This window comes from Panthera pardus, unplaced genomic scaffold (genome assembly GCF_024362965.1).
Source record: "Panthera pardus isolate Hobbes unplaced genomic scaffold, ASM2436296v1 HiC_scaffold_3, whole genome shotgun sequence".
NCBI lineage: Eukaryota > Metazoa > Chordata > Mammalia > Carnivora > Felidae > Panthera > Panthera pardus.
The window spans coordinates 3,742,477-3,757,357 of record NW_026526876.1 but is presented as its reverse complement, the minus strand read 5'-3'; the positions used below and the strand labels follow the sequence as shown (position 1 = coordinate 3,757,357).

The 14,881-nt window shown below is 52.3% G+C and overlaps 1 protein-coding gene across 3 annotated transcripts in view; it reads right to left on the bottom strand.

Moving 5' to 3' along the window:
• The window catches only part of TRIM16 (tripartite motif containing 16), a 41,730-nt gene that overhangs the window by 13,978 nt on the left and 12,871 nt on the right, over positions 1-14,881 (bottom strand). Inside the window, exons 4-6 of one of the 3 annotated variants that reach the window (XM_019413385.2) lie at positions 14,106-14,183; positions 6,940-7,204; positions 681-776 (exon numbers count right to left, since the gene is read on the bottom strand). In XM_019413385.2, coding sequence (XP_019268930.2) covers positions 681-776; positions 6,940-7,204; positions 14,106-14,119 — 375 coding nt within the window. In that variant the 5' untranslated portion in view covers positions 14,120-14,183. Of the gene's footprint in view, positions 1-680; positions 777-6,939; positions 7,853-14,105; positions 14,184-14,881 lie in introns of those variants that run through there. The other 2 variants (XM_019413386.2, XM_019413384.2) reach the window with 2 other exon arrangements.

Below are 14,881 nucleotides of genomic sequence, written 5' to 3'. Positions count from 1 at the left end.
AGGAAGGAAGGAAGGAAGGAAAGATGGATTGAATCATTCATGCTATGCAAAGATGCTGCTGCTGACTCACTACCATAGCTTAGGCGTTTGGGATTCTCTCCTGAGTGATGGTTATTGGCTTTCCACCACTGAGAAATATTTGTGGAACTGTTTGGCTCTACTTATACTTTATATGGAAAATGGCCATATACGAGACAGACTAAAACTAAGTCGCCAGGCACACCACTGGCCTTATCAAGTCACCATCCACTAATCAAGCAGTTCTCCACTCTTTTTCCTGGCTGCCAGGACACAGGACTGGTGACATTCACGTGCAAAACACTCTCCCGTGATGGAAGAAACCCAGACTCTGCCTGATTCCTGGAGTTCTACCCCCCTGCTCCTACGCACACCCCTTTCTCCTGGTCAGAAAAGCATATGCAAATGTAAAAACAGGAATGTTGTTATTATAGGATTAGACTTGCTCTACTATGTATTATTAAAAAGTCAATCACTTGCCAGTCTTGAACCTTAAACTAATTTCATAGCAAAAGCTGACAGCAAGGTGAGGCTATCCCGTGGCGTAGCCAACCGTATCCATACCTATAATCCCCATCCGCCGAGAAACGCCAAGGTGCCCATGGACAGGGAGTCTGGGCCTGTGACCCCATGTCCCACAACCCCAGATGGGCCAGCCTTACCAAAACGGATTTGTGGTTGGCTTGGAGCCTGGCGATGGCGTTTTCATTCAACCTGAGTTTCCGTTCCAGCTCTAACTGGGTGTCCCGAAGTTCAGCCTGAGGAGAAGGAAGAACAAGTTACGGAGTGCACCCAGAATGTCCCCCGGAGCGATGTACTATTCACTCTTGTCCCATGGAAAGGAGACTCTGACCTTGGGAGCTGCCTCAGAAGCCAGCCTGGAGGGCCCGAAATCGACAGAAGGGTAAGCTGTGGGCCAGCACCTGCTGGGGCCGAACTCGGCACAGATCCCCTAAAAAGGCGGTGAGCACGTCTGCTGTGTGGCAACTGGCCGTCACTTCAAGCATTTAGGTGGATCACCTCCTGTCGTCCCGAGCACACCCACAGCAGGTAAACACCATTACCTCCATCTCACAGATGATACCGTGAAGCCACCTAATCAAGGTCACACAGTCTATCAGTGCAGTGGAGCCCAGCCCCCCTGCCCCCGGAATAACCGTACAAGGAGTACGAGCTGGAGCCAAGGGTAGGGACCCCAGGTTTTCTACTTGGCAGTGGAAAATCTACTTAGCGCCTTTTGACTTCCACTGCCTCACCTGTGAAATGGGGATAACTGAGGCACCTCACTCATGGGGGTTTTGTGAGGATCGAATGACCCAGTGGGCGTGACTGTGAACTTGCCCTTGTAGCTGGCACGCTGCTCGTGCTCCACCAACGTCAGTGAGGCCTTCGTGGTCGCCCCTTCTCGTCCCGGGTGGTGCCACCATGGCTGTGTCCCATCACGCGCTCATCGCGCCTGGAGGCAGGCAGAGCGAGCCCTCCCCGCCCAAGCCAAGTGCCTGCCCGAGAACCTTGGGTTTGCCCACCCCGATCCCCACCACCTGCTTCACTCTTCCTTCCGGAGACTCCCCGAGCACCTTTCTGCCAAGAAGTGTGCCAACACATAAAGCCGAAACCTTTGCAACCTTCAAAGGCCCGACCACAAGGGCATGAATCGGCACAAAAAGAATAGTTTTAACTGCTTTCAACAGGTTCTGTCTGCGTTTGAAGCTGTGTGTCATTTGGCCCTAAGGGAACTCAGAGGGCATAAATGCTCTCTGCTTTTTCCTACAGAAGCTTGGGGGTATTCCAGGCCCCCTTGTGAGGGTATAGGGAGGCAGGAAGGAGGCTTTGTCCCCCTCTGCAGGGGGCAGGTAACTCCTTTGCTTTGTTTTATTTTGTTTCGTTTTGCTCAGGACCTGGGATGCTGACTTGGAACTGAGGGAGCCTCACGACCTCCCCACCCCAGACCTATTTGGAGGCGGAGGGAGGGTCTGGCCTTTTGGGAGCAGTCATGGAATCCTGGTCTATCTAAATGGCTTACACAGGGGCACCTGGGTGGTTCAGTCGGTTAAGCGTCTGACTTCGGCTCAGGTCATGATCTCACGGTTCACGGGTTCGAGCCCCGCGTCCGGCTCTGTGCTGACAGCTCAGAGCCTCGAGCCTGCTATAGATTCTCTCTCTCTCTCTCTCTCTCTCTCTCTCTCTCTCTCTCTGCCCCTCCCCTACTTGTGCTCTCTCTCTCTCAAAAACAAATAAACATTAAAAGAAGTAAATAAATAAAAGGCTTATACAGTGACCTGTCCCAGGGAAGGGGAGAAACGTGACGTGCTTGTTTAAAGGTGGTAGGAGACAGAGCGGAAACACAGCCTGGCAGCGGACGACACGGGCAGCCCCAGCCTGATGCGGAGCACAGGGATGCTCCCAGAGAGGAGCCGGGGAACGGGCCTTCTCCGTTGCCTGCAGACTGCCATAAAAGGAGAAAAGGACTCCTGACTACCTAGTGGGGACCTCTCTGAGTGAGTCACCCCAGGGGAAGGCGCTGGGATTACCACAAAAGGTGGGGGCCGCTTGGGGAGACCTGTATCTCCAGTTAATCCTGTTCCTAGAAAATGACAGGGTGCCCCAGGCTCTGGCTTTAGGGTTTCCCAAGATGTCATCTGTACACACTTCCGGGGGGGTCAGGGTGGACCCCGCACAAAAGCCAGACAGTGGCGTCAATGACTGAAGACAGTCCTAGACGGGACGGCACTGTCTACATCAGCAAGGTAATGACAAATGTACAAGAGGCACAGTATTTGGAGTGTTGAAACCTGCCATTGCTGGTTATGTGATCTCTCCATGTCAGTGCATTTTTTTTTATTTATTTTGTTTTTATTTTCTTTTTGAGAGAGAGAGACAGAGACAGAGATGGAGTGTGAGCAGGGGAGGGGCAGAGAGAGAGGGAGACACAGAATCCAAAGCAGCCTCCAGGCTCTCAGCTGTCGGCACAGAGCCCGACGCGGGGCTCGAACTCACGGACCGGGAGATCATGACCTGAGCTGAAGTTGGATGCTTAATTGACTGAGCCACCCCGGCGTCCCCCCCCCCCCCCCCGTCAGATCATTTAGCTTCTCCTCTGGTTCAGGGCCACAGGAATAGGTTAACAGAATTGTTCTTGCGGAAGGTAGCACCCAGAGCTCAGGGGTCAGACTTCAGGTCAGAGGTGCAGGCAGGAATAGCGGAGGGAAGGCGAAGGGAGAAGAAAATTCCAGGTGGTGTCGGTTCCTTTGTATTTCCATCCACACAACGTTGGTTGGTCGTTCTGGAGAGGTTGCACTTGGTAGCACAAGAGTTCTACCCGGGCTGACTTCATTCCTCAGTGGATTGGTCAGAACCTACCACATGCCAGTCCAGCCAAACAGAACATCCTCCCTGAGATATACACCCTGGTAGAATGTCTAAGGAAAAACAAGTTATGTAATAATACTGAGTCCAAAACATTTCTCAGAACTTCCAGAAGACGTTCTTTTCCTGAGTTGCCTCCAATCAGCCGCCTTTTGGCTACCAGAGAATGGGCCGAGGACAACGCTGGTTCGTGTGGCTCACAGAAACTTGGCTCCTGCTCTACCTGGAGACTGTCCGTGAGCCACGCCCAGTCCTGAACTTTCTGGAACCAATGCTGAGGCTGAATGTAATGGCCTGTCACTAGTGGACGCATGATCCAAGATAGGTCGTCCCCCTCTCTGAGAACCCTGACCTGGCCTCATTCCTGGTGACAACTCCGTCCTTGGAACATGTAGCTGTTCTGCTGCCTCAGCCCTCTGGCACTCCGGGGAGCCGTGGAACATTCCTTGGCTTCCTCGTTAGAGTCCAAGCTCCCCGAGGACAGACAGTGTGGTCTCACACCTAGCCCATAGGAAGCAATCAATGATGGTTTGATAAGCTTGAGGGAGAACAGGAAAGAAGCACGTGCACTTCCTGGGTCAGGAAGCGTTCACCAGGCATGCACACATGCATGAACGCACGCACGCACGCACCCAGTTTCGTTCTCGTGGCAGCATGCCCGCGATTCAGAGAAGGTACGGGAAATCAGCAGCCGGTGCGCAAGGCCAACTGCACTGAGGGGCCTCAGGAAGCCGGCCCGGGGCGGAGAGAAGTGTTGAGAGGTCCCCATCAGGAAGAGCCGGGCTCTGGAAGCCCAGCAGGACGGAACATATAGCAAAGAACACCCAACTCCCCGAATCCTGAGGTTTTGCCCCCACTGGAGTAGCCGGAGACCCGAGGAGCCTCAGCAGGGGCTCCCTTGGTTAACAGAGAAATCAGTGGCTCTGTCACTCTGATGCAGGATCTCAGCGGCTTTTGTGTCCTCATGGCTGACCCTGCCGTTTGCACTTTCCTGAGACAATGTGCCTCCTTCAGTAATTAGCCCTCAGCACTACCCAAAGTGACCTTCGCTGCAAAGGACTCCATCAGGCCGGCGCTAGCTAAAGGGCATACCAAGCTTCTGGAACCTTAATGATGTCAAGTACAACTTTCAAAATAGTCCCGGTGGCGGTTACAGCCTCATCAAGCCACTGGGTCTTCTGGGCTGGTCTCTTGGGCTCCTTTCGAGAAAGCTTTTGGCTCCTAAGATTTGGTAGAGCCAACAAGAGTCTGGCTGCACTTAGGACGTGGGCTTGCTCTCTGAGCTGAAAACAAGGGCACGGGATGGAAAGGACAAGAGCTCTGTCGTGCAGACCGGCAAGGCGGAGGTTGTGAACTGGGGCCTTCAGCACAAGTCTGGGGGGTGGGGCTGTTGCATTGTACCTGTAACTGTGACGGCTTTTCGGCACCAAAAAAATGACTCCAGAGCTCCTGTACCGAGTTTTTATTTCACCTTACACAGCTCTCCCCTAGGATGTCTGAATCCGGGGTTCCAAACACGCTTTACGCAACTGTCCCCTGCTCGGAAGTACAATTACCCTCCCTGTGGTGCATCAGTTTTCATTGTTTAAAAGCCAGATTGCGGGGCACCTGGGTGGCTCAGTTGGTTAAGTGTCCAACTCTTGCTTTAGGCTCAGGTCATGATCTCACAGTTCATGAGTTTCAACCCCACACATGGTATGGAGGCTGCTTGGAATTCTCTCTCTCTCTGCCTCTCCCACTCTCAGTCTATCTATCTCCACCTCTCTCTAAATAAACTTTAAAAAAAAAATTTTTTTAAATATCCATATTGTATCCCTTGCCAGTACAGACACAGAATATTTCTGAAAGGAAACAGAAGAAAGTCGAGACAGTAGTGTTTAACTGAGGAAGGAAGCGAGGGGATCCAGGATGGGAGGGAGACCTTTTCCTGATATGGTCTATTGCAACCTTTGGTGGAGACTGGTTTTCAGCATGTACACCCATCACTTTTTCCAGGTAAATATAACAATATCCAGACACAGGACACTTTGTACTAATATCTCTACTATATGTGTGGCAGGATTTCGGTACCAAACAGAAAGTTACAATATTGTGATCTTGGCTAGGGTCCTTCACTCATGTTCCCCGAGTAGGGTGCCTTCCCAAAAGCTTCCACGCCTCATCCCATGACTCAGTTGCCTGTATGAGTTCGGGAAAACGTGGAGGCGATAAAAAGAAATGACACCCCATAGAGTGATCTGAGGATTGGAGGAGAAAATCTACAGAGTATTTAGCACACGGCAATGCTTACTGAAGCCCACTTGGCTCAACTATGTAGAGCTTTTTCCTTTGACCTGTTGATAGAGAGCCTCTCCAGGATTACGAAACAGCCTCATTCATCCTGGTCATGAGTGGCAGTGACCTGCTTTCCTGACTTGACATTCTCTAACCTGGAAACACTGGAGGCACTTGGCAAGTGCCTTCCTGAGCTGGAGATGGTGACTCATTGACCCCTGGGCTACAGAGCTTTCCAGAACAATTCCCACTAACCCTGGAGAAAATCTGTGCCTGAGAAAGGACACGGAGGAGGGACTCTGGCAAGTAAAGCGTTCTTCCCAGAAAGTCCTTCCCTTTGCTGCCCAGGAACATTGGACTGAAGAGGAGTTGTGGTGGGTCTCCCGCCCTGTGTAGTGTAAACGGGAGCTGTCAGCAGTATGAACATAAGGAATGTGGGAGAAAAGTCAACTGCACTTCCCTACTGAAGGAAAAAAATAAAAATAAAAAAGCGCTCACGGAGAGTCAAAGTATGAGAAACAAAGAATACACAGTAACTAAACCCATTCTCAAGAACTTCTCCAGGCTATCAGCTTTAGGGCAAAGAAAAGCCAGTTCTAGAAACAGTCTCTCTCTCTGATGGGAATAAAATTACAGGCTCTGTGCGTGGTGTCTCTCAGCCTCTCCTGGCACCCCTATCTGATGAGGAACTTCCATTTTCCCTCAGTTAAGCCGTCCTTGACATCGGACCTGAAGGTAAGTGTCCAATTCTGTGCTACCTTGGCATTTTTTTAAGCTCTCAGATCAGACTTCACACCGGGGGTCTCTAGAGGGGCACTTTCTACTGGTCTCCCGGGTGGGGTAAAGGGGAAAAGAGAAATCAGGCGAAAGGTTTGGCTTTTTTTTTTTTTCTCTTGAACTTCTGCCAAGGTGTGCATTTCATTACTTGCCACACGGAGCCAGCCAGAAGGAGACGTCACTGCCCAAAGCTCTCCAACGCCAGCACGCTACACCCAACGCAGATCCACTGCGGAAAGCTAGCAAGCGTGGACACACACACACACACACACACACACACACACACACACCCCCAGCATGGGGACGGCGGGAGGGAGACAGGACCAGAGTGACCTGTTTCAAGTGCCCAAAGGCAAGTGCAATAGGTATTTACGCTGGACCAACAGCCATAGTGAAGTCGGCAGCCCCAGGAGCTGCAATGCGGGGTGGGGGTGGGGGGGGTCCAGCCTCTCCCCGGGACACCATCTCCCCACCTCCCTCTCCTGGATGGACCCCAGCACTCGCCTCCTTGTCCCTGCGGGCGGCATCCAAGGAGACCAAGGCGTGGCCCCTGTGCTCGTCCTGGCCGCACTCCTGGCAGACGCACTGCCCATCGGGGCGGCAGAAGGCGACCAGCGGGCTGCAGTGGGCAGGGCAGGTGCGCAGGTCCCGGTCCTTCACGGGCTCGGTCAGCTGGTGGCTGTACAGTTTGCTGTTCTCCTGGTGAGGCCGCAGGTGCTCCTCACAATAGTTCACCATGCAGGTCAGGCAGGACTTGACCGCCTTCACCCTGCAGGTGCCGAGACAGAAGTCACATAGGACCTCCTCCTCCTCCTCCTCTTCCTCCCCAGCAGTGGCGCTATCTGGAGCCCCCTGCCCTTCAGAGCCGCCGTCCTGTGCTTCTGGCTCCCCCTGGGGGCTCCCCAGGGAGCCCGTGTCCTCTTCTTCCGCCGGGCTGGTCGACCCAGAGTCTGGGCTGACAGTGGCCAGAGGGTGAGCGCTGATCCCGGGCAGTGGCCCTGGACCCATGAGGTCCAGCTCGGCCATCTGGAAGACTCTGGCGGCGAGGCTGTCCTTCCTCTGCCCCTCGGGCCGGGATCTGCACAGCCCGAGTCAGACGAGAAAACCACGCCTAACTGACTGCAGCTGTCACAGGAGTTGAACTGTTTCCGCCCTCCTGGAGGAAGCCCAGTTAGTCATTACTCTGCCCGGGGCTTGGCCGGCAGCCAGGGCCGTGATGACGAGGCGAGGCGGCTAGGTTATTCGGGCTGCCCGTGGCCACTCAGAACATCTCCCCATGGGCTCCGGCCCCTCCTCGGGTCCAGCCCCAAAACTTCTATTCTTGCGTGAATCATTGGAACCCCATGGGCTCAGCCGAAGACCACGTGTGTCTGTGGCTGCTCCGGAAAGAATTAGAGATTCCTGAGCTCTGCCGTAAAAAGCCTGCGTCGCTTTACGTGGCTTGACAGGTTAAATTTTTTCTTTGCGTTTTGTTTTGTTTTGTTTTTTTAGTTTATTTATTTATTTTGAGAGAGCGCATGGGCAAGCGGGGTAGGGGCAGGGAGGGAGAGAGAGAAACCCAAGCCGGTTCTGGGCTATCAGCGGAGAGCCCCATGTGGGGCTCGATCTCGTGACCCATGACATTGTGACCTGAGCTGAAGTCAAGAGTCTGATGCCTAACCGACTGAGCCGCCCAGGCACCCCTGTTGGCATTTTTTAAAGGGATCTAAACTACATTTTTAGAAGTCCTTACAAGGACGTCAACGATATGGCAGGCCCTTCCCATCTCATAGAACCAGACATGAGGCATCTAGGAAAAGGAGGATATACGCCTCTGACCCTGACCTTGGCCACATCACCTTCTCGCAAAAGTGTGTTCAGAGGGGATCAGAGAGTCAGGGAAGAATGTGTCTCCTTCTACATAAAGCTCCATTCAGACAGCTCTCCCAGGCCATGCCTCCCACCCCATGGTTCCTAGAAAGAGGTATGTCCCAAGAAACAGCCCCTTTGCCCACTTAATAAAGTGTTGCTGGACACAGCGTGTGAGTTTCCCCACACTGCCATAACAGAGTACCACAGACTGGTTTGATATAAACAACAGAAATTAATTGTTTCATGGTTCTTTTGGCTAAAATTGAAGATCAGGGTGTCAGCTGGGTTGGTCTCTTCTGAGGTCTCTCTCCTTGGCTTACAGATGGCCGTCTTCTCCCCATGTTTTCATATGGCCTTCCCTCTGGGTGGGTCTCTGTGTCCTAACTCTCCTCTTCTTATAAGGACACCAGTCATATTGAATTAGGGCCCACCCTAGTGACCGACTCTTCATTACCACTTGATTTTTTTTTTTAATGTGTTTATTTTGAGAGAGAGAGAGCATGAGCATGTGTGAGCAGGGGAGAGGCATAGACAGAGAGGGGGACAGAGGATCTGAGGCGGCCTCCACACTGACAGCAGAGAGCCTGATGCAGGGCTCGAACTCACAAACCAGGAGATCATGCCCTGAGCTGAAGTCAGACACTCAACCAACTCAGCCACCCAGACACCGCTTCGTTACCACTTTAAAGACCCTGTCTCCAGATACAGTCATCATCTTATGAGGTACCGGGAGTCAGGAATGCAACATATAAATTTGGGAGAGAAAGACACAATTCAGCCCATAACCCATGGCCAGAGGATGAGCCAGGAAGCATCCAACCCCTTAAAAGAAAGGCGCTCCCAGGCTCGCCACTGGGTGGGGATACACATTATTCTTCGTATCTGCCAGATGGGCAGCCATCCCAAACATCCGAGAAGTCCAGAGGCTGCTCAGAGTTGGACAGAAACTGAGACTGTAAAAATCCTTCTCAGCTGCAGCCCTGTTATATTTTCCACATGCATCGAATATTCACATCATGATTGCCTACAAGCAGCCCTTTCTAGCAATATAAAGTTTCCAAAGTGTCCCTGTCCTGAATACTGTCATCCACTGTTGAAGAGCTCCCCCCCCCCGCCCCCCAAGAAGAGGTTTCCCTGTATTTAACTGCATGGTTGGTTTTTAGACACCCTCAGCCAGGAGGGAAAGGAACTGGCTTCTGCGGGTTCACACTGTTCCTCAGAACTTTCTCCAGTATTAGCGGACAAGGCTGCCTTCCTTCCTATCCTTTTTGTAGAAAGACAGTTCCACTGCAGCGGAACTGGTCCACCCACAAGCTTAGAGCCTTTGATCTTTCTCGGGAGGAGGAGGGAAAGTGGCTTGCCTGACCCGTTCCACAGCCTCCAGGGCTGATCAGAGGGCACTGAGACAGCCAGCCTGGTTCCCACCTAGGCCTCTCCCCTGCCTCCCATTCTTTCCTTTGCCTTCTCCTTCCCACCCTCTCTCCTTCCTTCCTTCCTTCCTTCCTTCCTTCCTTCCTTCCTTCCTTCCTTCCCTCCTTCCTTCCTTTCCTTCCTTCCTTCCTTTTCTTTCTTTCTTTTGAAACAGAGACAGAGAGCATGAGCAGAGGAGGGGACACAGAGGGAGATATAGAATCCGAAACAGGCTCCAGGCTCCCAGCTGTCAGCACAGAGCCCGACTGTGGGGCTGGAACCCCACGAACCGTGAAATCATGACCTGAGCCGAAGTTGGACGCTCGACCCACTGGGCCACCCAGGCGCCCTCCACCCTCTCTCCTTTTACGCAGTTTCCCTGCCTGCCCCATTCTCTACCGCCAACCCTAAAGGGCAGTTGTGGGCATACTCAGCCCTTCTCTGCCTCCCCACTGGAGCCTAAGGTAGCAAGGGGTCCATGGCAGCCTGGAGGACAGGAAATCTGAATTTCAGTCCCAGCCTGGCCTGAGAATATATTTTGTCCCAACAAAACGTGAGCTTCCCCATGCATAAAATGAGGATGTCAGCCTCCGTCAGGTCTAGCAAACAGAGGCCTGGTTGGGCTCTCTGGGGGAACTGTGTTGCCTCTGAGTTCACGTCTGAGCTTACTGGGAGAGTGGAGGTCCTCTGGAGGCCTGCGTCTAGCCCTGTGGGGACCACAGAATTCCCCACGGCTTCTAAATCCCCTGCACCCCCCGGCCCTTGAAGCACAACCTTCCAGATGACAGTGGTGGCCCTGAGCTCTGAGCCTTCTTCCTGGGGAGGTGATGCGTTTCACTAGGCCTCCGATACCCTGGCTCAACACTTGGGCACCAGAAGATTGGGGCTGACGTCCCGCGGATCTCTGAAACCCGCAATTCCCTGTTGAACCAAGCATTCCCCATAACCACCCCTCTCCTCCTGCTGCAGCCCGGGGGCACCCCAATATCCTCAGTCTTTCTCAGACAGTTCCCTCTGCCCACTTGACCTAACTTGCATTGGGCTTGTCCCCAAAGTCTCCTGCCACCTCTCAACCGGCTGTGTTCCTTCTCTCCCCTTCACGAGCCAGGGCCGGGTGGGCATCGTCCATGCTCCCCAATCACAACATGCAGACGGCTGTCTCCCCGAGCCCTCCTGTCTACTGCCCCCCCCCCCCCACTCAGCCACCAGCCTCTACCCACCTCCCCGCCATGCCCCTTATTCATGGGACCCTGAAGCTCCTGGACCACAGCCTCCCTCTCCAACCCTGCCCTGCCGCCCTTCTCAGAGCCTGCACCCCTGCGTGTTTCTGTGGCCACCTCATTGCTGAGGACCTTTTCGTCGGCCGCCCCACTCTATGGTCAACACGTGGATTTTTTTTTTTTTTTTTAACTGTGGTAAAATACACATGACATCAAACGAGCCCTCCTTAACCGTTTTGGTGACGTTAAGTACATCCACATTTTTGTACCGCCCTCACCGCCGTCTGTCTGCAGACTCCTTCCCTCTTCCCCAACTGAAACTGTCCCCATTCAAGCCTAACTCCCCGACCCTCTGTCCCCACCCCAGCGCCCCCCCCCGCAGCCAGCCTTTGACGTTCTGCTTCTGTGGATCTGATGATTCCAGGTGCCCCCCACATAAGTGGACTCATACGGGCTTCCTCCTTCTGGGTCCAGCTTGTGTCCCTCAGCATAAGGTCCCTAGGGTCCATCCCTGGTGTAGCTCATGTTAGAATTCCTTCCTTCCTCACCTACGCGTTTTGCATTCACCAGAAACCTCTGTCTCCAAAATCAGGAACGGGAAAGGTTATGCTCTGACTCTACCTGTAAGCTCCCTCGCTTAAATGCCCCAGGGGGTCGCCTGGGTGGCTCGTTGGTTGAGCGTCCAATTTCAGCTCGGTGGGGATCTCACGGTTCGCGAGTTTGAGCCCTGTATCGGGCTGTGTGCTGTCAGCCCGGGGCCTGCTTTGGATCCTCTGTCCCCCACTCGCTCTCTGCCCCTCCCCCGCTCAAGTTATTTCTCGCTCAAAAAATAAATCAACATTAAAAAGAAAAAAAAGCAACGCCCCTCGGAAGAAGGCGCCTCGGTCCAGCAGGCCAATAACGCACTGCCCCTCGCCAGGTCCTCTTTGTCATCCCCTGCCTCATGTCTTCACGTTCCTCTCAGCTTCTTTTAGATTCCATGGCTCGGCACAAGCACGGTCCCCCTTTCCACCCTCCGTGTCAGCCTCCTGGCAACCCCCAGAATGCCAAATAGGCCCCCTTTCCACCTTCCTTGAGCCTGCATTTCAAGGTGAGGGTCATTGGAGTAAAATCCCCAATTGCACAGAGAGGCAACCGGTAAATTCAAGATCAATCGATCGATGGTTAATTACCCTCCAGCACCACGCCCCCCTCCCACCCCCCCCCCACCCCCCCATTGCATAGCCATCCTGCTGTGTTCTTCTAGGTAAGCTGTCTCTTCCCTCCCTCACTTCTCAACCCTCTTCCTTCTTCCTACCTCCCCTTTGTGCAGAGGATCTGGGCTCATGCTTTCCGTGCAAAGTGCAATCAAAGCCACTGCTCCTGTCGCCTCTCCCCTCCCTCCCTCCCTCTGCAGTGGCAGCGCGGTCTCTAGGTCTATAAAAGTCTAAGTCCTTCCTCAAGTGCAATGGACTCTCCCCTCTTCCACTCGCCTTAGCAGGGACTCTGCCCTTCCGTTACACTCCTTCCTGCACCCTTATTCTGGCCCTCTCCACTGGATAGCTGCCGTCAATTTGCAAACATACTCTAGTATTTTCCATAAAAAGAATTTTTTTTTTCTCCTGAACTTACGTGCCCTTAACAACTCAGACCCATGGGTCTCAATTTCATGCCCCGCCCCCAGCAAAGCCTTGCCAGACCACTGGCCTTTTTACCCCACCCCCACTGTTTATCCAGCACCTGTCACTTGAGTGAATGAGTGAATGACTATGTATCATTTGTGCTATAGGTCTGCTGAATGCGTGCATGAATGAATGAATGAATGAATGAGGGACCCTGTATGGCTCACCTGCCCCTACAGGCTCCTCTGATCTGCCTAAGGTCCCTTCTAACTAGAAGGTGGACTCTTTCTGACCCTTGTCCATTTCCTGTTCCAGGCTCTTATGAGGAGCCGGGGCTCTAACCGAAGCCATCTGCCCTTCCACAGTCACTGAGAGAGAGTCTTGCTTGACCCCTCCAGCAGCAAGAAGTGACCCCGAAGTTCTGGGTGCCATTCTCTTCCCACTCCTGACTCTGGTCAGTTCAGCTCTGACCTCCAAGTCCTGCGGGGCATTGTGACAGCTGCAGGGCGTTGTGACGGAAAGCAGGGCGTTGTGACGGCTCCTTCCACCAGGAGATGATTCTACGCAATTCACTGAGATCAGTTCAAGCAAAGGAATGGTCCTGTGGCGGCGAGGCTCAGTCCAGGGTTAACTGGACACCACTCACATCCACCCAAACTTTTGCCCTTGTATATAGTAGAGTGTCTCTCTCTTCTTTACAAAACTAACATGATGTCGCCTCAGTATCCTTTTCTGAGTCAGACCTGCCTCCAGGAATGTGAGAGCCAAGTGGTGGTTTGGTATTCCTTTCCAGAATTAAGGGAGGTTTCCCTACCTAGAATTTTGAGGATTCGAATTCTAACAAGCCATTTTCTAACCAATTTGTAGGTAGGCAGGTCATTATTAATCTTTCTTCTCCAGTTGACTTTGTGACAAATAATCCCACAAACTGGCAAACTCCCTAAAAGGTATGTAAACAATAAATGCCAACTGATTTCCCTCCAGTTTGCTGGTTTAAGGTCATCACCTTGGGGAATCTGGAACAGTTCAAAAAGAACTTTCTCAACCCAAGGACTCTACACGGCAGTTTCTGGCTAAAGAAACTCCTCAAGCTTTTCTCCTAAGCAAACAGCTTCCCATTTGTCTCTTCAAAAATCTCGGGGTGCCCAGGTGGCTCAGTCGGTTGAGCGTCCAACTTCGGCTCAGGTCATGATCTCACAGTTCATGAGTTCAAGCCCCACGTCGGGCTCTGTGCTGACAGCTCGGAGCCTGGAGCCTGCTTCAGATTCTGTGTCTCCCTCTCTCTCTGCCCCATCCCCACTCATGCTCTGTCTCTCTCTGTCTTAAAAATAAATAAAATATTTTAAAACAAAAAACAAAAATCTCACCAGAGGCACCTGGATGGCTCAGTCAGTTGAGCGTTCCGACTCTTGATTTCAGCTCAGGTCATGATCTCATGGCTCACGAGTTCAAGCCCCGTGTCAGGCTCTGCCCGGACAGTGCGTAGGCCTCCTTGGGATTCTCTCTCCTCCCTCTCTCTCTGCCTCTCCCCTGCTCTTTCTCTCTCTCAAAATAAATAAACTTTTAAAAGAAAAAACAAAAATCTCACCAGATTTTTTTCATTTGCGTCTCTGCTGAGCCACACAGGGCTGTGATTCACAAATGTAAATAATATCTGTCCATGAGCCTGTAGAAATTAAGAAAAATCAGTCCATCAGACTGAGAAAATACAAATAATATAATGAAATCGTCATAAATCTGAATTTGATTGATTGTAAGGGATTACACTTTATTGAGCTTGTGTCCTGTGCCCTTTTCTGGAACAAAACCCCTCATCTTTTATGAACCTCTGGTGATAACAGTGTGGGTGGGGGTATCTGGAAGAGTTACGTCTAAGACAACCCTCCAAATTCACTCTGCCATTTTTCTGCCAAAGATCCCAACGTCTGGGAACCATGGAACCAGAAGATAGATCATTCTTCCAGAAACCACCTCACAATGTTCCTGGTTCACCTGGGGATGGGAGCCCCATGGACTTTCTGGCCTGGGATCATTATCAGCAAACTGATCCCCAGCCCTCCTTTTCTCCTAAAATCAGAAGATGGCCTCTTGGATTGTGTTTGATGGTTGGTTCTTGCTGGCAAAACAAGAGAACAAACTGAAAGGTAGAACAGAGCTTAAGGACCGGAACGATCATGGCACTTAGTTTTGGCACATGATGGTTATAAGCAGTCCTTACCCCGACCCTCTAGCCTCCTATCTCTTTGTGGTCCCCTCAGGAAGGAAGGGCTGCCCCAGGGTGTTGCACAAGCCTTCTCTAAGTCACAGGGACATCCATGTTGGTTCGGAAGACAGGGTTGCACACTCAAATAGGGTCTGTCTTGC